Raw genomic sequence first — 24,397 nt, 5'->3', positions numbered from 1 at the left:
ATGGAGGAGCTAGCAGAGGCCATTGTTTCTTTGTTGAACCTTACCTCTTCCCAGGGTGCAGAGGCAAGTGACTGCCATATCTGTGTCTCCATTGACCTGGCTAACAACATTCCTTCCCCACATCCTGAAGATTTGAGACCCCCCTCTGCCCAATTTTTGGGCACACATAAACCATTTGCAGTGGCTTTTTTGTTTAAACTGCCTACCTTGGCTCCTGCTGCAGACTTTTCTAGGGTTTCTTAAAGGTTCACAGAACCCAGACAACCAGCATCTGGCTTGAGTGTCCTGTACCTCTGGCTGAGCAGCCCTAAGCTCAGCACTAACGGCTGCTGCCTTGATTCCAGGTTTGGCCTCTGAAGGCACGTCCAAGCATGGCTCAGGCAGTGACCATCTGCAGATTTCTTTGTGGCTCCTGCTAGGTGGCCCTGGGTAGGTCACTGGCTGCAGCCAAACTTGACTTGCAGCCAGTCCCCTCCCAGATGGCCCCGGGGCTGGCATCCCCAGAGGTCAGCTTCAAAATGATCTGGAGCATCACCAAGCCACCTTCAAGAATGACACACCAAAGGAGCAGACTGGGCAAGCACCAGAGTCCTGCTGAGGCAAATCCTGCTCTGTATGGTCAGCCCCTGCACCACAACTACTCCACTGTGGTCAAGGGGAGTCCTCACAACAAATGAGCCCAAGGGCCAATCCCTCCTACTGACATGTAGACAGCAATCAAGGCTCAACTATAAGAAGATACATAATCCACACAAGGACACACCTGGAGTGTATGGTTCAAGTGACCAGGAAAACTGTACCACTATACCCCACAGGACATCTACTACATAAGGCCAAGCCCTACTAAGACCAGGAGACATAGCACCTCTACCTAATACATAGAAACAAACACAGGGAGGCAGCCAAAATGTGGAGACAAAGAAATATGTTCCAAATAAAAGAACAGAACAAAGCTCAAAAAACAAAATGGAGACAAGCAATCTACCAGACGCAGAGTTCCAAACACTGCTCATAACGATGCTCAGTGATCTCAGGGGGAACTTCAACAGAGAGATAGGAAACATAAAAATGGAGATAGAAAACATAAAAAGGAACCAGTCAAAAATGAAGAATACATTAACAGAAATGAAGAATACATTACAGGGAATCACCAGTGGATTAGATGAAGCAGAGGATGAAATCAGTGTTTTAGAAGATAAGGTATCAGAAAACACCCAATCAGAACAGCAGAAATAAAAAAGAATACAAAAAAAAAAAAATGAGGCGAGTTTACAGGGCCCCTGGGGACAACATCAAGCGTACCAACATTCGCATCACAGGGGTACCAGAAGGAGAAGAGAGAAAACAAGGAACTGAAAACCTAGTTGAAGAAATAATAATGAAAAACTTCCTAATCTGGTGAAGAAAATGGATATCCAACCCAGGAAGTGCAGAGCGTCCCAGACAAGATGAACCCAAAGAGGCCCACACCAAGACACATCATAATTAAAATACCAAAAATTAAAGACAAAGAATCTTAAAAGCAGCAAAAGAAAAGCAGTTAGTTACCTACAAGGGAGATCCCAAAGACTATCATCTGATTTCTCAGCAGAAATTTTGCAGGCCAGAAGGGATTGGCACAAAATATTCAATGTGATGAAAAGAAAGGACCTACAACCAAAATTAATCTACTCAACAAAGCTATCATTTAGAATCGAAAGACAGATAAAGAACTTCCCAAACAAGAAAAAGCTAAAGGAGTTCATCACCACCAAACCAGTATTAGAAGGAATCATAGAGGGACTTCTTTAAGATTAAAAAAAAAAAGTAAAAAATATGAATAATGAAATGGAAATAACTACATACCTATCAACAATTGTATTACATGTAGATGGATTAAACGCTCCAATCAAGAGATAGGAAAGCTGAATGGATAGGAAAACAAGACCCTTACATACGCTGCTTACAAGAGACGCACTTGAGATTGAAAGACACACAGACTGAAAATAAAGGGATGGAAAAAGATTTCATGAAAATGAAAACAAACAAAAAAAGTTGGGGTAGCAATACTTATAACAGGCAAAATAGACTTTAAAACAAAGGCTATAACAAGAAACAAAGGACCCAGGAATCCCACTTCTAGGTATTTATTCAAACAAACCCAAAATGCTACTTTGAGATGACATGGCAATCCACATGTTCATTGCAGCATTTATTTACATAAGCCAAGATATGAAGGCAACCTGGGTGTCCTGAATGGATGAATAAAGAAGAGGTGGTACATATATACAATGGAATATTAATTGGCTGTAAAAAAGAATGAAATCTTGCATCTGCGACAACATGAATGGACCTAGAGGATATTGTGTTGGATGTAGTGAGTCAGTGAAACACAAATGTCATCTGATTTCACTTGTAAGTGGACTCTAAAGAACAAAATAAACAAACAAAACAGAAACACATAGATACAGAGAACATTTTGATGGTTGCAAGATGGGAGGTAGGTTGGAGGTAGGGGAAAAAAGGAAGGGATTAAGAAGCACAAACTGGTTGTTACACAGAGTAGTCATGGGGATATAGGGTACAGCATAAGGAATATAGTCAATAACATGGTAATAACTATGTACGGTGCCAGATGGGTATTAGTTCTTAGTGATAGATGGGAGGGGATTGGGGCAGGATAAATAAGGTAAAGGGATTAAGAAATACAAATTGGTAGTTGCAAAATAGTCATGGGGAGTATAGGGAATATAATCAGTAATATGATAAGGAATATAATCAATAATATGGTAATAATTATGTATAGTGCCAGGTGGGTACTAGCCAGAGAGATCACTTTGTAAATTATATAAATGTCTAACCACTATGTTGTACACCTGAAACTAATATAAAATAATATTGAATGTAAACTTTAATTGAAAAATTCAAAAAGTAAAGATAAAAAAGAATAAGAGGTTCAAATTTTCAGTTATAAAGCAAATAAATCTTGGAGATATAATATATAACATAGGAAACATAGTCAATAATATTGTGATATCATCGTACTGTGTCGGATGTTTGCTGGACTTATCACAATGATCACTTTAGCATAGGGAACATAATCAATAAAGTGGTAATAACTCCGTATAGTGCCAGGTTGGTACTGTTGAATAACTATGATGTACACTGAAATTAATGTAATATTGTATGTTAGCTATGGTAACATAAAAGGTTTAATTAAAATCTAGAAAGAAAAACATCCCCCATATATCACAGGACTCCGAAAATATGCCACTGAAAAACTTGCTTAGACATAGATTTTGCCCCAAAATCTGTGAACATGAAACTCATATTCATGTTTAAGAATAAATTTATTCTTAAAATGTAAGAATTGGAAACGTGGGCTATAAAATACCATAATTTGGGTAAATCTCAACATGTTAGAGAGGTCTTATAGCCAGTTGTATTGTTCAATGATGGACATGGCAGTACCTTCTACCCTACATGTAACAACGTATGGCTCCTTGTTGAGAAGAATTCTTAGGCCAAATTTAGTCTCAGCAATTACAAATATGACAAGAATTACAAATATGACAAGATGTATAAATCAGCGTTTTATCCAAGACAGCATAAAGAAGAAAGCAAAAGAGACTCACAAAGAATGTATTATTAAAAAGGGACACATAGATGCAAACATTGGATATAGGAAAGTGCTAAATAAAATAAATACCAGCTCTAGTTCTTGGGTTAAAAAAGAAAATAAAAGAGACAAATTTCTAGCCAATCTTATCTTCAAAAGAGAGAGAAGAATAGAAGGAGAGAGGGAAAGGAGAGAGCAGAGGAAAGGAGAGACAGAAAAATTAAAATTATAAAAAATTAAGATCACTGGTTAGGAGGCAACTTAAAATTTAGCAAAGAATAATGGTCAATAATTTGAATTTAGGCAAATAGATAATTTTCTAGGAAAATAATTTATTTGTCTCAAGTACAAGTAGGCACTCTAAGTAAACAAATAATTAATTTATCAAATTGACCCTGAAAAAGGCATAAAGCCCACGGAGATTTTACAGATAAAGGCTTTCTGAATTCCAGGGAATAATAATGCTGATATCATATTCCTTTTTCAGGAGAACTAAAAATGAAGGTTTCCCAATTCATTTTTATAAATTTCAAATACATAGTATTATAAAAATGTAGAGTACTCTCATTTATTCATATATATATGATTGTGTATATAAATATATTCTTATAGTTTATCTTTAATTTATATATATCTATACAATAAACATATTTATTACATGTATGTATGTAAAACTAAGCATATTGAATTAGCACAAAATTCAAAAAATAATAAGCAATGTTCAAGTTGAGTGTATTTAAAGACAATAAAGATAGTTTAATACTAGGAAACCTATTAATGTAATTGATTATCTCACCAATTATTTCAAGGACAAAATAAACATTAACTTTTGTAAACACCCCCACCCTGAATTCAATGTTTACAAAACTAAGAATAGACAAACACTAATTTAAAATCAAACAAACAAACAAAAAAATAAAATAAACAGCCTGAACCATTTAACAGTGAAAAACTAAATCCAGTTTAATAAGAACAAGAGCAAGATAACAAGGCCTCCTTTTACCACTATTAATACTTATGATTGTTCTGGTTTTAGTTAATATTATAAGCACTTCCCACCCCCAATCAAGGAGAAAGACAGTAAAAAAAGGAGGGAGGAAGAAAGAGAGAGGGAAGGAAGAAAGGAGGGAGAAAGGAAAAGATGGAAGAACGCAGAGTGGGAAGAAAGGAAGGAGGAAAGAAGGGTAGAAAATTACAAAGAAATGTAAGCATTTGGGGGGGGTTCAGAATGAGCCACCCCAAGATGTGCCTCAGTGGTATTCAAATTGTTTTGAATTAAAGGCAACTTTAGCCAGAGAAACTTTTGCCCCCCTCACCTCTTAACAACCTAGAAGAACTTGAATTAGGGGCCTTGCCCATAATTAAGAAGTTATCAGTGATAACCTCTTTGACCTATCTATAGGGCAGGGCAAGCTTCTACTTACTAAATATCTGCTCTTCTTATTGTTCTGCATGACTCTTTGAAGCCGCCAAGGTGCATTATCTCATCCCTAGCTGAGCAGGTCTTATATTCCTCAATCCCCCTTTCTGTCTCTGACTCTCTCATGTATGTGCGGCTCCCATACATAAGTATGTATTAAATTTGGTTAGTTTCTCTTGCTAATCTGCCTCAAGCCTATATGATCATTAGACCAACCAAAAGAACCTTGGGGTAAAGGAAAGTTTGTTCTTTCCCCACATAATCAATTTCTTGTGTCAGAGATAACATAAAAGGCCAAAACTAGGTTAATTTGAGCATCAAAAATAATAATGACTGCAACTGATTGTTCACATTAAGTAAATGAGAATCTATGAGAATACAGTCATTTTTCTCCTCCTAAAAGAAGAGAGTGAAAAAAAGGAAAAGTTCCTTCTCACAAAAGAATTGATAGCTAATAAATGTGGAAGAAATTATATCATCAGAAAGTCACCAAGCTGCAATCCCCAATGTAATAATGGATTAAGGGAAGGATCCGCTGGATGATAAAACAATTCAGTGAAAATAAGGAAATCGGGTTTTGTCTCTGTTACTAATTGTGAAGACAAACTGTACCTTTTTATGGAGATCTCTGAAGATCACCTCCTTAACCAATAGATCATCATAAATAACATTAATGACACATTATATCCACATTGAGTATCACAGAGTCCATATCTATAATACACAAAGACTTCATACAAATTGGAAAGAGGAACACCAAGACCTTATCTGGGAAGAGGGTGTTAGCAAAACACAGGCACAGAGAATTTGCAGAAACAGAGCCATACTGTGCCTTTGTCCCTCCACTGGCAGTGGACAAAACAGTACTAGACAGGATTGCATCCACTCACATATTAGAACCCTAGCACCACAGACTTACTAGATCGGGGTATTTTTCCCAAACAATTCCCGCAGGGACCCAGATCCCCAGGCCACTTTTCCGTTTGCTTGCCATTCTTAGCCTGCAGCTTTATATCCTTGGTCGCAGATGTTGTCAAGGCGGGCCTGCGGGGCCTCCTGCCCTGCTCCCCACAAAAGAATGCAGGATATGGCTAGGCCAAAAAGGAACACCCACGGAGCCATAGATAGGGAGTTCATACCACTATATCCTCGCTGGCGGCTGGGTTGGAGATACAGGAAGCAGGAGCCGCAATCTGCTGTCTATTTCTCTGCCAACTAAGCAGCCAACTTGCTAGCTGCAATCCATGCTTCTCTGCCAACTAACAATCCCACTTGCGTAGCCACGGCACTTATATTAGTGGCTAATGGCTAACGGGTAATAGCTGATGGCCAACTGATCACAGCTGATGGCCATCTACTACCCTAGCCAGCACCTTTCCACATGAGATGGAGAGCCTGGAAACTGCTCTCTGGGACTCTGTCCCCATAGATGTCGAAAGAAGTAGAAGGGCAAAGGGCAAAAGGCTGTGCCAACTGAGCTTGTCTTTTTTAATCCAAAAAACAGTATGTTTCTCTCAGAGAAGTCACCTGGCCACAACTACCTGCAAAGAGTCAGCCTCCTCTTTAGACAAAAAAGCAAAAACAGAATGGCTAAATCACAGTACTCAGTACTGATGATGGAGAAACTGACCTAAAATAGTTCCCTGCCACGTGGAACTGACCTAAAATGATGGCCCGAGCGGAGAGAGAAGTCTGCAGCCTAAGCCCCAGCCCACTTCCGTATAGCCCCCTCCAAGCCACACCCTAAGCCAATCACCAAATGACACCTACCCCTTCCCAAACTCAAGGAAGTCCCCAACCTATAAAAACCTGCTTAAAACCTTGCTAGGGGCTCAGTCTTTTGGGAAGGGTCCCGCTGAGCCCTCCGATGTAATAAAGTTGACCTTCCTAACTCTCTGAGTGTCGCTTAGGTTCTTTCCGGTCCTGGTATCTGTAACACTGATAAATTGTAGATTTGTACCCTTATAAACTTGTGGTTTATGGTATATATTGTTACAACTTTTCTGAAAAGTGAAAAAACACATCTTCCATGTGTTTAAGGAAACCTCGATGTACTTTTAGAATCCATCAGTTCTGCTTTTGGGAATAGTTTCTATGAAAATAATGAGAAATTCAGTCAATAATTTGTGCACATTGATATTTATCAATGCAATATTTCTAATATTCACCCCCTGAAAAAAAAAAGGTAAATTTAACTTCAGTGCCCATGATAGAGGAGTGGTTGAAAATGCAGGATTGTTGTCAGATAACATAGTTGTGTGAGCTGGTCAAGTCACAAAAACTCATCAGCTGTCAGTGTTCCCATCTGCGAAATGGAGTTAATAATACTTCCCACATAAGCTTAGAAGGATTAAATACAAATTTATGTCTAAAACATATAGCAAAATTTATGTCTAAAACATAAAGAACTGATGCATAATAGATACACGGAGTATTATATAATCATATTAAATAGCTTATATTAAAAAACTGAATGACAAAAAAATACATTTGATACATTGTTAAATGGACACAAAATTGCTTTCATGGTGTGTTTTTAATATTATAATGTATATATGCTTAGAGAAAATACATTAAGATGCCAGTGGTTCTTATATCTGGTCATTGCATTACAGGTGGTTGTTATTTTATCCTTTATACATATTTTTGTTTTTAAATTATGTATCTGATATAATCATTTTTATATAGATCAGGGGTCAGTAAATTTTTCTTAAAGGGCCAATTAGTAAATATTTTAGATTTTACAGGTCTTACAGTCCCTGTCTTAACTACTCAACTCTGCCCTCCTAGCTTGAAAGTAGTCATGAATAATATGTAAATGATGGTGTGACTGTTCTAATAAAAGTTTACAAAAACAGGAGGCCAGCTAGTCTTAGTTTGCAGACCCTTGCTATAGTTAATGTTATATATATGTTGTATTTAAAAAATAAAAGTTTTAAGGTGGTGTAGCAAAAATCAAGAAAAGAGAGGGATTTTCCCAATGGTGCAGTGGGGATGTAGAAGGTAAAGAAACCTCACACAATGCTTTATGGACAAAAGAGAACAGACCAATTATGGAGGAAGACAAGAAGTGATCACTCAGTGGGAGAAGGAATCAAGCTGATGGGGTTTTACTCAAAAATGAAAGAGTGAGAGCAAACTACAAGTATATATAGAGGGTACTACAAAAATGTATACACATTTTAAGAAAGGAAAAAACTATTAAAATTGTAATACTCAATATATACCAATAACAAAAGATGAACATAAGTCACGTGTATACATTTTTTTGGCACCCCCAATATGTATACCTTTCCTCTCACTGGATTTTTGCCCTGAAAGCTTCGGCCCATTTCTCATGGCATGGTGAGGCCATGGGAGTCTCTTGGGATCTCTGAACAGCCAGGTTAGAGAGTAGACTTGGAGCTTGTCACCCAACGGGTCATAGAAAATGTCAGTAGCCCAGGCCTCATCCAGCATCCTACCAAAAGACTCAGTGGCCTCTGCTCAGTGGCACACTGCCACATTAATGCCTGATTCCTCTTGAATAATTCTGAGGAACAGAAAAGACTTAATATTGTGCCAAAATCCTCTGCCCACTATTTCTCGTTCTGGACTCAAAGCAAGTCCCCCTGCCATGTTTCAGATTTTAGTTATTTGAAGCGATTATCATGGTCCTTTGTTTCCAGCCTAGAAATCCTCAAAGCATAGTTTTTCTATAACAGAAGCTGTAATTGAAAGGTTATGCCTGGTTTGGCCCACTGAGTATTGTAAAATCATTAAATTGAATGAGTTAAAAACATCTTAAATCATAAAATTTCTCTTAAACATCCAAGGTTTTGGGGGGATTTTTTTTGTTGTTCTTTTGTTTGGTTTGGTTTTCTTAGAAAAATTATAAAAGCTAGCAATATTGGGTAACATTCCCACAGGTCAGCAATTGTCTTGAAGCTAAGTAACATCCAGCAGGAGCTCCTGGTTACAGCTCCCCCACCCTACCCACCCTTCAACCCTGAAACCCCAGGACATCAGCATTTCCTGCCCTTCCCTACAAAGAGCTAGCAAAAGGTGGGGCAGAGCTTCAGGCTGAGTCCAGACAGCTTCCCACCCTAGGTTTAACAAATGCAAGGTCACGACCCTAGAAGATGGCTGTTTTATCCTGTGGAAAATGAGAGGGTTCAGAGGGATGGGGCTTAGGTTCCTTCCCTAGCCAGCATTCTATGAATCTATAAATGACTTAGCTAATTTTCAAATCTCACTGAGCTCATTGCCTGAAAAAATGCCTGAAGTCATGAGTTCCACCTGCTAGTAGCACTTTGAAAAAATAGATTTGAAAAATAAAATATCTGGATCCCTCAAAAGCCATTTTCAAACTCATACTAAATGTAAATTCATTTACATTTTGCTACATGTAAAAACAAAACGATTCGCTCATATTTGCCTCTAAAATGAAATTTCAAAGGCAAGAGTTCTAAAAATTAAGAAAAAATTCCTACCATAAAAAGTTTAAAGTTTTCATAAAAATAGAGCTTCAATTACATTATTCTGTAGAGACAAATGAACACTTGAAAAAGGAAGGGATCAGGACCACAGAGTGACATTTTCCTATCTTAGACTTGACCCTCTTTCACCCAGTTCCTATCCTCCCCCATTACTCCCACACCTACAGATACAAGCTGGGTTTAGATTTGTTTTATTTCTCTTGCCATAACTCCTTAACTTAGTCTATAGCTGAAATGGGACATTCAATGTTTTCTCCAAGAAACTGAAAAATATCCTAGGAGTAGCATGATAATGCTATTTAACCCAGAGAAGGATGCAGGCCCCTTGAGAGGAGGGCCTGACCTTGGTCCTTCCTGCCTCCTCTCCACACCCATAGCCCGCCCCATGTGAAGGCCTATGGCATCACTATTCCACCGCTTCCGCCCCATGTGAAGGCCTATGGCATCACTATTCCACCGCTTAACTGCGAGCAGCCTGGGGCTCGGTGTCTGGTGTGCTCATCATTCACTTCACCCTGTCCTAGGAGCTTATGGGACGGCAAGTCTGAGCAAGAGAATGTCCCTTGACACAACTGTCCATATAGGGTATTTAGATTTTAAAAAATTGCTTCCTGTTCCAGAAGATTCTCTGGATTGCTGAGAAATAGATAATTTGTGGCAAAGCTTCAAGTCATGAGGGAGCATGTTCCTACAACAGTGGTCTCTCAAGGTACCTAAGATCAATGACAGGAGCATTCAATTTTGGTAAAATTACATTTAATCAAAAGATATCACAATGATTTGTAAGTCCCTCATAGGGTGATGTTCTGTTTAATGACTAAACTATGAGTAGCTTCCCAGTAAGCAGTATGGTAAATCTGAGGACCTCACTCTAAGCACTGTAAAGACAAGGAATGTGGCTGTGTATCCAATCCCCATGGTAACCCAGTTCCAACCCAGTGTCCAGCACATGATAGGCGCTCCAGTAATAGTGTGAAAAATAAACACTCTGAAAACACACGTTTTGAATTTTGCCTTCTCAAACTAGATGTTTATTTACTGCAGGGATTTAATTCTGCTGTATCTTTTTTACATTTTCACAGTAAAGTGTAAGTAGATTTTTATGTAGATGGAAAAAAAAACACACAGACATAAATACATCTCACATAACAGAAGCTCAAGAAATGTCTTCTGAGTGAATAACTGAAAAGTTATTTGAAAATAATTAACCAGAATTAAAATATGTATATACATGTCTTTACGCATCATATATCAGGGTGCCAAAAAATGTATACAAGTGGACACTTTGGTCAACGTTGCTCAAGCAGTAGTTCACCGTAATCAGAAGTGTTTGGATGCTGATGGCAACCACTTTGAACACCTCTTGTAATTGCAGAAGTCAAATGTGACTTGTATTCATCTTTTGTTATTGGTATATGTTGAGTATTAAAATTTTAATGTTTTCCTTTCTTAAAATGTGTATACATTTTTGGCATATATATGTATATATTTGGACATATATATGTGTGTGTATACCTGAATTATATACAATTGATACTGAATTATATATACTTCAGTATATATATATATATATATATATATATATATATAGTGAATTATATATACTTTAAATTATATATATAATTTATACATATATTATAAATACTGAATTATATATAGTTATATATAATTCAGTATTTATATATAATTCATTTTTTATATATATATAATTATATATATAATTCATTTTTTATTTTGGACTGTAATCCAAGAGTCCCTTGGTCAAATTTCTCTTTAGAAGCTTTAAGCCTCCTTAACATTTATTATGCATAGAGTGATATTTTCCCTCTCTCCTGGGGAAAAAAAAATGAAAAGGACAATTTGTGACTTTCCACTATTTTTTCCCAAGGATGTCACACCACAATCTGAATATATATTACAAAGACAAATTTTACTTGATTGCAACAAAAGGATGGAGAATGCTTGCAAGTTTCCTGTGAGAGATCTCTCTTTCAAAAATTGTGCTAGCTTGCTATTGAAAGTTGTCGGTAAAGATAGAAAGCAGCCCTACCAATAAAACCCCTGCTCAAATTATGACTAGATGACTTCATTGTGAATTATTCTGCCCTTAGAGAGGTTCTAAGAAAGACAGACGACCTTATCCTTTCAAGTAGACACCAGGTTTAAGCAAAATGTGACCCACCGACGCCAAGGGTCCAGATCTGCTCAGTCATGTGCAAAGTGATGAAATGTTCGAGCAGAAGGAGAACCAGTGTGGGAATACATAAGTGTTGTTTCCTATCACTGAGTCTCTGAGTCCTTTGAAATTCTGAAATTTCTACTCTGTTGCTTCTTTCAGAAGATCTAAAAAGTTAGGCTTCTCCTGAAGAAGAAAGTCACTCAGATATTGGTGAGAAAGTAACCCTGGTGAGCATCACCTTGAAAAAGGTTATGAGGCATTCTTTGTTCAGGTCTGACACTATTTAGAACAGGGCTGGAAAAGCAGGGAGAAGGTGGGTTCCATGTCTCACTGCGTGATCTCGGGAAAGCCTCTCCAGTATCCTTAATGAGCTGTTTTCTCACATATATAACAAGGATGTTAGAAATGTAAGATATTGTCCAGCTATCAATTGCATTCAGTCTTTAAACAGTTACTGAATTCTGTTACTGAACTGTGTTCTTAGCACTCAGGAGAATAAAAAAACAAAGCAGGTACAATTTCCTGCCCTGTGGAGATCACCTCTTCCAACTGTCTAACTACCCTTATGATATGCATTTCATAGATGCATACATTGTGCATAATGCTATTCTAGAAGCAATAAAATACAAACCTTCTCAACTCTTAGGTAGTCCTTGGGTCACTTACTCATTTAATATTCAGAGAAGTACCTGTGGTGGTAGATACTGAGGCAAGTGTTTTTAGGATACTAAGATAAATGTGACACAGCCTTTAACTTTGGGGAGCCAGCTCACCAATTAGTAGGGATGCTGAAAGATGGAAGAGTTAGTAAGGACATACAATGATACCTATCACAGGGACCTTAGTGAGGGGAGAATCATATTCTATCGGGAAACTGAGTGATGGCTTCTACTAAGAAGTAAAATTTAAGCTAGACCTTTAAAATGGGTAAACTTTTAGAGAGGTAAGGAATCTAAGAGTAGAAAACAGCAAAACGAAAAACAACCCACATAATTATTAGTAAACACAGAGTATGTTTGGAAAAATGGAGAAAAGATCCATTTGGCTCTTGCAGAGCTCAATGGGGCATACTGGGGACATGGCTGCCAAGCCAGCCTGGAGAGTTGGCTCTTTATTGTGGAGACTTTGGTGGCTCCCAATGTTTTTGGTTCTTTTTGTGTGGTTTTTTTTTTTCAATTGGGGAAGGGGAACAGGACTTTATTGGGCAACAGTGTGTACTTCCAGTACTTTTTTTTCCAAGTCAAGCTGTTGTCCTTTCAATCCTAGTTGTGGAGGGCGCAGCTCAGCTCCAGGTCCAGTTGCCATTACTAGCTGAAGTGGGAGCAGGCCACCATCCCTTGCGGGAGTCGAGGAATCAAACTGGCAACCTTGTGGTTGAGAGGATGCGCTCCAACCAACTGAGCCATTTGGGAGCTCAGCGGCAGCTCAGCTCAAGGTGCCGTGTTCAATCTTAGTTGCAGGGGGCGCTGCCCACCATCCCTTCCGGGACTCCAGGAATTGAACTGGCAACCTTGTGGTTGAGAGCCCACTGGCCCATGTGGGAATAGAACCGGCAGCCTTCGGAGTTAGGAGCATGGAGCTCTAACCGCCTGAGACACCGGGCCAGCCCCACTCCCAACGGTTTTGAACACAGGAATGACATGTTCACATTCAAAATGACAAAGTCAGTGTGGACCAGAGGAGGCAGAGACTGGAGGAAAGAGAGAAGTTTTATCAAGTCCTGGCAACAACGATAACAAGTAAGTGATTCAACAATAGTTGAGTGACTGACTGCCAACTGCTGGGTACTGAGGAGGAAGCAAAGACAAGATCGAGCTTTAACGCTGAGAGAAGAAACAAGGATAAATAACAGAGATTCGATACCAGCAAAATGTCCAGACTCCCAATCCCTACCTTGAGGAGTGGGGGAAATACTTTATGAAGGAGAAAAAGAGAATTTTTAGAGGACCCAGAGACCTGAAAATGCTACCTGAACTCTAAGCCAGCAGATTCTAAAGAGACTTGATCTCATGAAGACTGTCTACTATGTTCCAGGCACTATTCCAGACACTGGGCAAATAAACAGGTCCCTGGTCTAATGAGTTTACAAGTTAGAAGGGGAGACAGACAATAGACACATAAGCAAGAAAACATATAGCAAATCAGGTAGTGCTAGGTGGTGTGAAGAAAAAGAAATCAGATAGATGGAAGAGAGAACAACGTACATGGGGAAAGCCTTTCTGAAGGTGTGATATGTCATTAGCCAAGGAAGCAAGCTTGCAGGTAGCTGGGAGATATCACCTAGAACAAGGGAACAGCATGTGAGATGAGAGTGTCCCTGGCATATGCTAGGAAAAGCAAGGAGTTTGAGGACTTGGACCCAGTGAACAGGGAGAGGCGCATGGTGAGGCAGGAAGTGGAGGCCCCCGGTTGTGCAGAGCCTTGTAGGCCAAATGCGGAGTTTGGATTTCATTCTGAGCAGGGTGGAACCATTGGAAAACTGTGGGCAAATAGCAGAGATTTGTGACTGTTGTGTGTTGTGTTTATGCTACATGCCAACACCTAAATTGATGCCTGATACTTAACAGATACTTAGTCAAGATTTGTTGAATGAAAGAACAATCGTTTGGGCTGCTGTATAGAGAATAGATTGCTGATGGGCAAGAAATGCAGGAAACTGACTAGGAATCAAGTGCAGAAGTCAAGAGATCCTGTGGCTTACCTAAGGGTAAGGCTGGATGGCGGGTTGGGGGGTGAGTGAGAGAGAGAGAAAAGAACTTGAAGGTATTTGGCCTAAGCAACTGGAATGGCAGAGATGAAGGACACTGGAGGGGAAACAGGTTTGGGGAGTGATAATGGACTAGGGGGAGTTGTTACACTTAGGAATTTAAGCTTATGTGGCATTCAAGGAAAGATGCTGGCAGTGGCATATTTAAATCTGGTGTTCTGGGAATGAGGTAAGACTGGTGAAATCAACTGACGATCATCAGCATGAAGGCAGTATTTGACACCAATGGCAGGGACATAGGTAAGAAGAGAAGAGATCTGAGAGCCAAGCCTTGCAAAAGTCCATCATAAAGAGGTCAAAATTCAGTAGAGGTTAGTAGGGACAAAAATTCAGGAACCATAGAAAGAGCCTAAGAAAGAGGCTCCAGGAGGCAGAAGGAAGACCGGGAGAACCTGGTGTCTGGGAAGCCAAGAGCTTGAGAAAGAGGGAGTAGTGTGCAGAGTGAAGTGCTGCTGATGATAGGGAACTGACCTTGTACCCAACAAGGCAGAGACCGCTGGCATCATCTTGGGAACAGTGGAAGGAAGGGGTGGGGACAGCAGCCTTGGTGGGGTGTTCCAGAGATGCAGAAGGAGAGATGAAGCATCAGCACAAAGCCACCTTAAAATGAACTGATGTTGTTCTGGTCTCAGGCTGCATGGCAGGTATTTGCTTTATTTATTTTTTCATAATTTACATATATGTTAAACGTATTGTCTAAATCAAACATTACATGATAAAATGAGTCTTTGCAGGCTGAGATGGAGAGAGTGGAAAAAGCTAGTGTGGACAACTTTTCGAAGCATGTTCCAGGAAACAGAACATCAGTGTCATAGGGGGATGTGGAGTGAGGAGATCTGTAAAGTGTAATACATTACAGTTCATTTGTGTGCCAAATTTCCCTCCTGTCACCCCGTTTACACACCGGTCCTGTGCATGGTTATGGACACAGGGGAGTGGGGTACGAAATGCACGTAAAATTCTCAAAAATATTTTCTCAACTTCCAAAAGCTCATTTTCACAAAAATAACTTGTGCTAAAAAAAATAATAGGGAAAAAAGCTTGTTAAGTCGTTTTAACTTTTGATGGTGAAAGGAGTTACGAATAACAGTAAAGAAAACGAGAAGTCCTTTGAACGATAAAAATCTATGGATGTGTCCTTAGTGTTCTCAGCTGGCCAGTAGGAGGTGACACGCTCACTGCTGGGCCCCATTAGGTCGTGCTTACAGCATACCTACTGCAATGAATCCCAGTCTCCTGTCCTTTTTCCACCCTGTTAACCTGAATCTCTGAATTTCAATGCTGTGCAGAACTGAGACTTCTATTTCTCAAACTGCTGTGACTTAAACCCTGAAAGCAAAAGCAGGAAATATTTGTGCAAGTTAAATTGGTGTCAATTTAAGGACAAAGTGATTCAATTACAATCCCTGGCCATGGATATGAATTTTGGTCTTTTCTTTCTCCTTTAACACACATGATATTTCCCTGACATCTGTGTAATACAAATATATCTAGAAAGTGTGAAAAGGAAAATCTGTTCCTCTAAATATATAAGAGGGACTCCAAATGAAGTCTCCATGATAGCATTCTTCATCATGGGTACAGATGGTTTCCTTTTCCAGCTCTCCCCACCTCCCCCCACCCCAAAACTGGCTTTAAGTTCCATCCACTGAATTCTCCAAAAACTACTGTAATTCAGTAGATGCCTGATAACACCAGAAGAGCCTGTCTGTACACTATATCTTTATTTTTCAGTCCTCTATGTGCATCAAGCTTTGGGCCAAAAATCAGGTAAAGCGTGGGTTCTGAATTAATAATATGAATGGCACACATCACTTGTTGCTATGCAAATCCAGATGTTTTTTCCAGTAACCTGGGAGCTTAGTGGTCTTTGTGATATCTTGCCAATAAGCAGTGACATTCTGCACCTACCACTTACTTTCCCGACAGTGCCCATGCCACAGAACTGACAACCACTTATCAAAACTCACACATCCAAACATCATGGTATGGAATATATAAATCACCTATGTGCTGATTTGTTTCCTAAAGTATTTAACACACAAATGTCTGGTGGTCAGAAAGCCCATGAGAAATACATGTCTACCAAACACAAAATCATCAGATGAACCAGTATGCCTCTAAACCTCATATATAACTTGAGAAGCAATGCTCATGAAGAAGGTAGAAAAGGTCAAGACAAAAAGGGAATGAGGCTCTGACTCCTACATTCCGTGGGGCAGGGTGGGTGTGTGGGGGGGCAGTGATACTATTGGCATGTGTTTTGTGAATGTGAAAGGTCAACAGAGCTAAGGAAGAGGGTAAAAGAGCAAAATGAGAAAGAAGAAAGAAATGGAAAGGGACATTGTTGGACGAATTTCAGGGAACACTTTTCACTGCAAGTTATTCAGCTGTGAAACACACAATTGGCGAGAATAAAAATGCTTTACTATAGGTCTTGGAGGCTTGCCTCTCAAACCCTAAAATTCTAAACATTTTATATAGGAGTTGGAGATTGTATGCTTTTGAAAGACGAAATGTCACAAAACTTTTCCTTTAATATAGTAAACCTGGCTTTACAAATAAGAAAAAAATACTGTATTTATAGAGAATATTAACAGAGGACTCGAATTTATTATTAGATAACCCAGTGGCCGACACACACAGACTTAATTAGTTCTACTAGATAGATGATAGATACATACATACATACAAACATACATGCATGCATACATAGATATACATATACATACAAGCGATATAGATATACAGATGGTACAGATATAGATATACAGATATAGACACATATACGTAGTCAAGTTAAATTATCACTAATATTTTTCACCCTCCAATTGGCTCAATTGAATAAACCAATAACAACAAGCACAGAATCCTGGTGTTAGAAGTGACCTTTGGGATTACCTGGTTCAACTCCCTACTTTTAAAGAAGAAACTAAACCTCTCTATTATGTGAAAATAGGGAGGAAAAGTGACTTGAGAAAAGGTACACTGAATCTTTCGCACTGTTTTCCCTACAGACCATGAACATAAACATGCCTAAGGCTACATTACAGAAAGGACATGTGGTTACTGAACTTCCTAGTTTCCTAAAGGTCACCTTTAAAACCTGTCCTGTTTTTTTAAGATGGAAAGGAAGGAAGTGAAGGGAAAGAAGCAGGCGTTTCTCAGTCTGTAAGTCACACCTGTTAGCACAGAAATCTGTCTATTGGGCAACTCCGTCAGGGTGAGCTGGCCAGGAGTGACCGCTGTCTCTGGGGAACTGCTGGGTTGTTTCAGAAGCACCTGGAGGAGAGGACAGCAGAAGGGTGCTCACCATTTCTGCACCTAAGTGCCTGTTAGAGGACAGAGCACTTGGGCTAAACGAGTTTTTTTCTAAGGCCACAGCAAGACAGAACAGAGCAACTATCAGATCAATTTTATTAGAATGGACAACATAGGTCATTCAAGTAAAAAGTAAAACACCCAAACCTGCAGCATGGGACTTGCAGTCTACCTCATTTTCTCCCGAGGGCAGGGCACAGCCTCTCTCAGAGGCAGTGTACTGGAAGAACTGTCTCGCCAGCTCTCCTCAGCATTTTACATAACCTCTGATTTGCCCATCTGATTCCCCAAGAGAAGAATTCCCATCTACCTCCTGCCTAAACAAGTAGATGGTATTTTTATGTCCTGCAATCCACTCAATCAACATTCCTGAGAATATACCATGGACCATGGATGGGCAAAGTTCAAGGTGCTAGAGAGATGAGAGGTAAATGTAACAATGTCTTTGTCCTCAAGACACTCATACCATACGTAAACTCATGGAACTGCAATATAGTAAGTGCTCCCTTAGTGGTATGGACTAAAGTGCTGTGGGAAAATGAGAGAGGGAGTGATTCATTATGCCTGGCAGGTGCTGTTATTCCACGATGTTATATTGATTGTAACTTTAAAAAAAAAAAAGCTAGCGCACTACTGTAGAAAAATGTGTGAATAAGCACAAAACAACAACCAAATATCTCAACTATCCCTAAATTGTACAAATTACTATAAGGATATGAAAACACTTTGCTTACCGGTTCAGAATAATTGTTGCCTCACTCATTTTTATAACAAGCAACAGTACTAGCAAACAGTACTAGTACTAGTTTTATGAGCAATGCTAAATTCTATCAGGGAAGGGAAATCAGACACTATTGCCAATTGCTGTGTAGGATGAAACAGCTACCAAAAGTCTTTCATTCAAAACAAAGCAAAACAATAACCAATTCTCAATTATGCACAAAAGATGGGGATGGAATAGATAACTAATCCACAATAAACAGAAAACCTGTAATCCTATTAATTCAGTATTTTTCTCTCCTTCAACCTCCACAAAAATCTTTTGCTATAGTGGAAAAAAAATGTTATTTTTGAGTTGTTGGGTAATTTATGAGAAAAATGCAGTTACTGGGGTTAAAAATAAAACAAATTCTAGAATCAATCCCTGGTTTGGTTATATAGTTAGGGCTATAACTATTTGCTTTGCTAAACTGGGTAAATTTTCTTACTCTTCTGTTATCACACAATGTTGGAAATGGAAGGGGCTATAGAAATCAAGTAGTCCAACTTAGTCACTTCACAGATAAGGAAGGGAGGATGGGCTGAACTTGTCTTCCCAAGATCACATCTGGTCTTTTAGCATTTCCTATATTAAAAGTCATATCCAAAATAAGCATCATAAAAGGTAAACCTTAAAGGGATCTTTTAAAACATCCACCTTTAAAAGCCAGAGGTGTAAAAGGAATCAAATGATGCGACCCAAACAGGTCCCAGTAGCTGCATTCCCATAGTGATGCATTGATAGGCTTTTCCAGTTTAGGATGTGATCTCCCTACGGAGTCAATAATGTCACAATCTGAAGCAACTTAGGCAGTTTGCCTTCATGAAATAACTCCCCTAGACAAAATAACAAAACAAAACAAACAAACAAACAAAAAAAAACCTATCAATCACACAAAGCTGCCAACCATACTAGACGGGGACTCCAGAATTAGTCACAACATGGTTTATTAAATTAAACACTCTGAAGTCCTGTAGGTCTAGGAATTAAAATAATGCTATGTTTTTCCAATGCCACATTCCAGAAGAGGTAACAAACAGAAAGAAGGGACACCAGGGAGTTCCACAACACTCGATTTGTCTACCAAACAGGCACAAAGTTCATACCAGGGTGGCATGTGGACTCGAATGCCTTCATAGTGGACAACATACATTTTCAAAATGAATCCCCAATCTAGAAGGAATTATGGTTAATAGCCGAAGCCTGAGCAGTCCACAGATGAGAATCGCAGACCTGGCCACCTGCTTTGAGCCTCCTTGGACAATGACACTGCTGGGGTCTTTACATGCTCGCCTTTCTGGGTAGGACATCTGCCTTCCTAAACAGCGCTTAAATCCCAGGGAAAGAAAGATGCTTCCCTTAGTCTTTGAACTATGCTTATCTTCCTATATGCACTTCTGCTGAAGACAGCATGTTATCTTTTCAAAGAGAAAAAATAAAAACAAGGGGAGAATTGCACCACTGCAGTTCCCAAGAAAAGTAAGCACAAAATACACCAACGTCATATAATACCTTCAGCAACTAGGAAAATCCTCGCATGCTATCTGGTGTCGGCCCAATGCAGACTGGGGCACGTTGTGCTGGAAACCACAGGAAGCCGGGCATCTCTGCAGCCTGTTTCCCTGCCAGCTCTCCCCTCTCCCGTCTCCACCCTGGCCACCCGCGGACATTTGGCAGAGAAGTTACGGTGCCCATCCTCTGTATGCAAGACAGACCGGACTCCGCAAATGGGCCAAAGTGGTCGGGACGTCAAACTGCAGAGCAATCAGAAAAAGGAGAGTGGGATGGAGGGGGCCACATTGTTTGAGCTCCCGGATTTTGCTGCATTGTCACAGCCCAGGATGTAGGGGTAGGAGAAAGCGCACCTCCAGTCAAAACCCGACCAGACGCATTTTCCCCAGCGGCTTCCTCTCAGCCTGTGTGCAGATCGCAGTACCATAGGCGACAGGACGGGCTGCTCCCGCTAAAACTCAGGCGGCAGGCTCGGCCGAACGGCGCAACTGACCGGGGACAGGGAGGCGCTGGAGGAGCGACCACACGGAGCATCTCGGCGCCTGCCAGCCCCCAGGGGAGCCAGGGCCGAATCTGCCACGCGCCTCCGGAGCAAGCACCCGCGGGGGTCGTAGGCGCCCGCTCCTCTAGCCGCGAGCATTGCTTGGAATACAATTGTCTAAAAGAGAGCCCAAGGCAAAAACCAGATCTAGAGCTCCGGTTCACAAGGGGTGGGTGTGGGCTGGGACTGAGGATTACGTAGGTTTCTCCGCCCCCTCCCCTGATACCTCTCCGTCACGGGAAGGGCACAGGGGGCGGGGGAGGCACTGCGCACCCTCCCGGGGGCTTCTTTGTTTCTCTCTGCGCTCACTGGAGGGCCAGGTGTGCCTGCTGTACCCGAGCGGGGGTCGCACTGGGGATGCCAGCCAGGTTCTGGCGGCAGCGCGCCCCAGGCTGACAATTGAACCTCGCGGGAGAAGCGGGAGGGTGGAGAGAAGGGTGGATCCCTGCCCTGAGAAGGGTGGGCGCTGTCAGGGCCTCGGGAGAAGCGGGGAAGCCTCCCCGAGAAGGGCAAAGGAAGGGGCGGCAGGCAGAGTCCCTGCCAGGCGCCCGCTCACCTTGGTAGCCTCGGCCTGGGCATAAGTCATGCTCCGGTCGGCGCGCAGATCCGAGCAGGAGGGGCGCGCGTGCCCTACAGGGCGCGCCGGGCGACGAAGACTGCGAGGGGGGCCCGTGCTCTCCGTGCTCCGGTGCCCGGGGCGGGCGCTGACCACCGCCGCGGCGAAGGGGCGCACGCAGCTTGGAGAGTGCGCACGCGAGAGGCCGGCTCCGTCAAAGACACGCGGTATTTCGGCTCCAACAACGGCGCCTGAACAAGGGGAACGCAGCACACTCCATCGCTTTATCCTCCCGTCCGCATCCCCTCCCTCCCAGCCTGCTCGTTCTGTGGGTACCAGACTTCCGAACCAACCACAAGCCGGGCTCGCTCTCTGTAGCGCTGCCCCGCCCTGCAGCCTCCGCGCAATCCCCTCCCCGCCCCCACCGTAAATATATATTGATTCTTTTTACCACCGGCCCCATCCTTCCGACACCCAGCACGAGTACTGGGCATATCCCGCACCGTCTCCTGCCCATCGGCCCTTTTGTGTCTGTGCAAACAGTGTTCATAAAGGACGTGGTCCAGACACCCCAGCGGGTACTCTGTGGCAGGTGCTCCACGGCCTGTTTTACACACTTTACCCACCTACCTTATAATACAGTTACAAGCACTCAAACACATGTCTAGGAACCGCCCAGTACTTTCACCGCAAACACCCAAAACAAGCATCATAATTACAAATGCAAAGGATGACCCCCCAACCCCTCCCCCACCCCGTCCCCCACCATCAGCAAATCCATCGTTGGGCAAGCCTAGCTTTCAAACTGGATTTTATCTTAAACGGTGCCCAGTATCAGAATGCTACAACTAGACGGACGCAAAGGCCAAAAATCCCTCCTTGCACACAGCCCACTGAGACGTAAAGAGAACTGCAATGCTGGTCGCCATTGGTTGCTGGCTGTTTTGTGTAGATAAATCTAAGTGCATCTGGTCTGTGTTGAGCACATCTCCACGGTTTGTGATCCCATGACCTAATTGCATTTTCCACGGTGCTTATTTACTTCTTCCCATTCTCCTGCCCACAACCTCTACATGAGACATTTTTCACACCAGGAGAAGTCTCTCCCATATCCCAAACTGCAGTCCTCTAAAATAAACAGAGGATTGGCCCTGACTCCACACTCCTTATTGAAGACCAGAGCACAGACCTCCACAAGCCCTGTGGCCTCCCATCCCCCTCTCCACCCCCACAAACACTGTAAGTAAGATGAAGTGCTTCTCAGTGGATCTTATTTCACTGATCAGCCTTTTGGCATTGATTTGTCTCTCACAACCAGAACTTTCCAGAAGTGCAAAGCTTGGAAGCTGTGAAGGCAGCTTCATCAGCCATACACTGTTCTCCCTGGAGGCACACATCCTTGGGCTTTCCTTTCCTCATTTCACAGAGGGGGAGGTGCCCAGGCCCCACTCTCCTGACTACCAGACACCTGCTTGCCAGCCACCTTTAGCTTTCCCAGTCAGAGCTCAACGCAGACCATTTTTCAAACCTCAGCTAAGGATCCGTGCAGAAAGCTGGGCATACGTTTCTCTGGGAGATTTTATATTCCAATTACTATCCCTTCCTATGTGAAGAAAACCCTCCAAGAACAGAGGAGGGCAGGCTGCAGCTATAAACAGCAACATCAACAAACCATGTCAGGTTTCTGACCAGAGAATTGAACAAAACCAAACCTCTGCCACAAGGCAGCATCTGTGGTTTCTAAATTAGCACAGTGTCACCAGACCACAGTAAAGGATCAGTCTTTCCTCAATTCACTGCCAGGATGGTCACCTCATTATTTTCAGTGATGCAGCATCAATTTGTTCTATCATGGAGATAACGCGACAAGTAAACATCTCTCATAAAAAGTATTGATTTGATGGTATACATACAATCAATAGTTTGATGGTACAACCATACAATCAATAATGGTATGATTGATGTAACAATCCTGAGGTGGGTTTTATTTTCCCCTGGAGAGTTTCTTTTTCTCTTTCTTTCTTCCCTTCTTTCATGTTTCTTTCTTTCTTTCTTTCTTTCTTTACTTCTTTCTTTCTTTCTTTCTTTCTTTCTTTCTTTCTTTCTTTCTTTCTTTCTTTCTTTCTTTCTTTCTTAATACTGAAGGCAAAAGATATAAACGCATTATACAAAGTTTCACATTTTCACACGTTATGCAGCTAAAGAAGCTCCTAGTAAAGCTGATTGTCTTGTTTATTCCTCACACTGACACTGTCTGGAGTATTCCTCTCTGATCCACTGCAGTCTGGGTAGCATCATCCAATTTCACAGAGGAGAAAACCAGAGCTACATAGGGTTGTCATATAATTGCTGCAAAAGACTTCATATCTACAGGTCACTGACTTCAACTGTCTTAACCTTAAAACAAGGTGTATTTGGTGGAGAAATAAGAAGACATGCCATGAGTTTTAAAGCCATCCATGAGTGAATCATATTTATCAAGCTCCAAATACACTCCAAACGCTGTTGTTATAATAAGTCACAGTCCCAATGCCTCCAAAAATACTAATCTCACATGTATATAATGGCATAAAATGATGAAAGCATTTTAAGAAGCATATCTATATGCTGATGCAATCTTTGTTTCTACCTTTTGTAACTCAGGGTCTGTGGGATGCAGGAAGGGACTGGCTCATTTCAGGCCACGCACATATATAGATAGACAAGCAACCAGAACACAATTCCCAAGTGGTGCCTGCAATGCTGAGAAAACTATGACATGGACTGACCAGGGACTTCACCTTTGGGAAGAGACCTTCACCTTAGTGTCAGCAGTAAATGCCTGATAGCCAAGGACCGAGCTGTTATAGCTATGTTCATCGTGTCAAGTTTGACATAGTCTCTCTCCTCGGGACAAATTGTAGCCAGTGATACAAAATTATCGTTTGAGGACGCCTTAGGTCCTAAGGCTTAGGATAAAAAGCCTTAAGTAAGCTGAGCAAGTTACCTAGAAAAACCAAGTCTACTTCTGACTTGGGAAAAATGGTTTTAATTTTGAAAGGTGACTATACCTCAAGCAGAGGCTGTGCTTACAGGGAAGATCATATCACTTTTCTATATGAATTTATTCACTCACTCAACAATTTTCTTAATGTGCTGTTTTCTGGGGGGATATAAGCTTGAAGAAGATAGAGTCTCTGATTTCATGGAAATCAGAGCTGAGAGTACTAAAACCTCTAATTAAACAAGTTAGCACTATATATTTGATGAATAAGATGATAGGTAA

General features: G+C 41.2%; 1 protein-coding gene across 6 annotated transcripts in view; it reads right to left on the bottom strand.

Annotated features, from left to right (window-relative positions):
* HECW1 (HECT, C2 and WW domain containing E3 ubiquitin protein ligase 1) overlaps positions 1 to 23,159 on the bottom strand; it is a 601,837-nt gene extending 578,678 nt beyond the window's left edge. For 3 of the 6 annotated variants that reach the window (XM_081079638.1, XM_081079640.1, XM_081079641.1), the window contains exon 1: positions 21,133 to 21,289. In XM_081079638.1, coding sequence (XP_080935764.1) covers positions 21,133 to 21,162 — 30 coding nt within the window. In that variant the 5' untranslated portion in view covers positions 21,163 to 21,289. Of the gene's footprint in view, positions 1 to 20,035; positions 20,145 to 21,132; positions 21,452 to 23,045 lie in introns of those variants that run through there. The other 3 variants (XM_081079639.1, XM_081079636.1, XM_081079637.1) reach the window with 3 other exon arrangements.
* Positions 23,160 to 24,397: the final 1,238 nt, after the last annotated feature.

Source organism: Rhinolophus hipposideros, assembly GCF_964194185.1.
Source record: "Rhinolophus hipposideros genome assembly, chromosome: 18".
Lineage (NCBI taxonomy): Eukaryota > Metazoa > Chordata > Mammalia > Chiroptera > Rhinolophidae > Rhinolophus > Rhinolophus hipposideros.
Note: the sequence above shows the minus strand (reverse complement) of the source record. Positions and strands in the feature narration are given on the sequence as shown.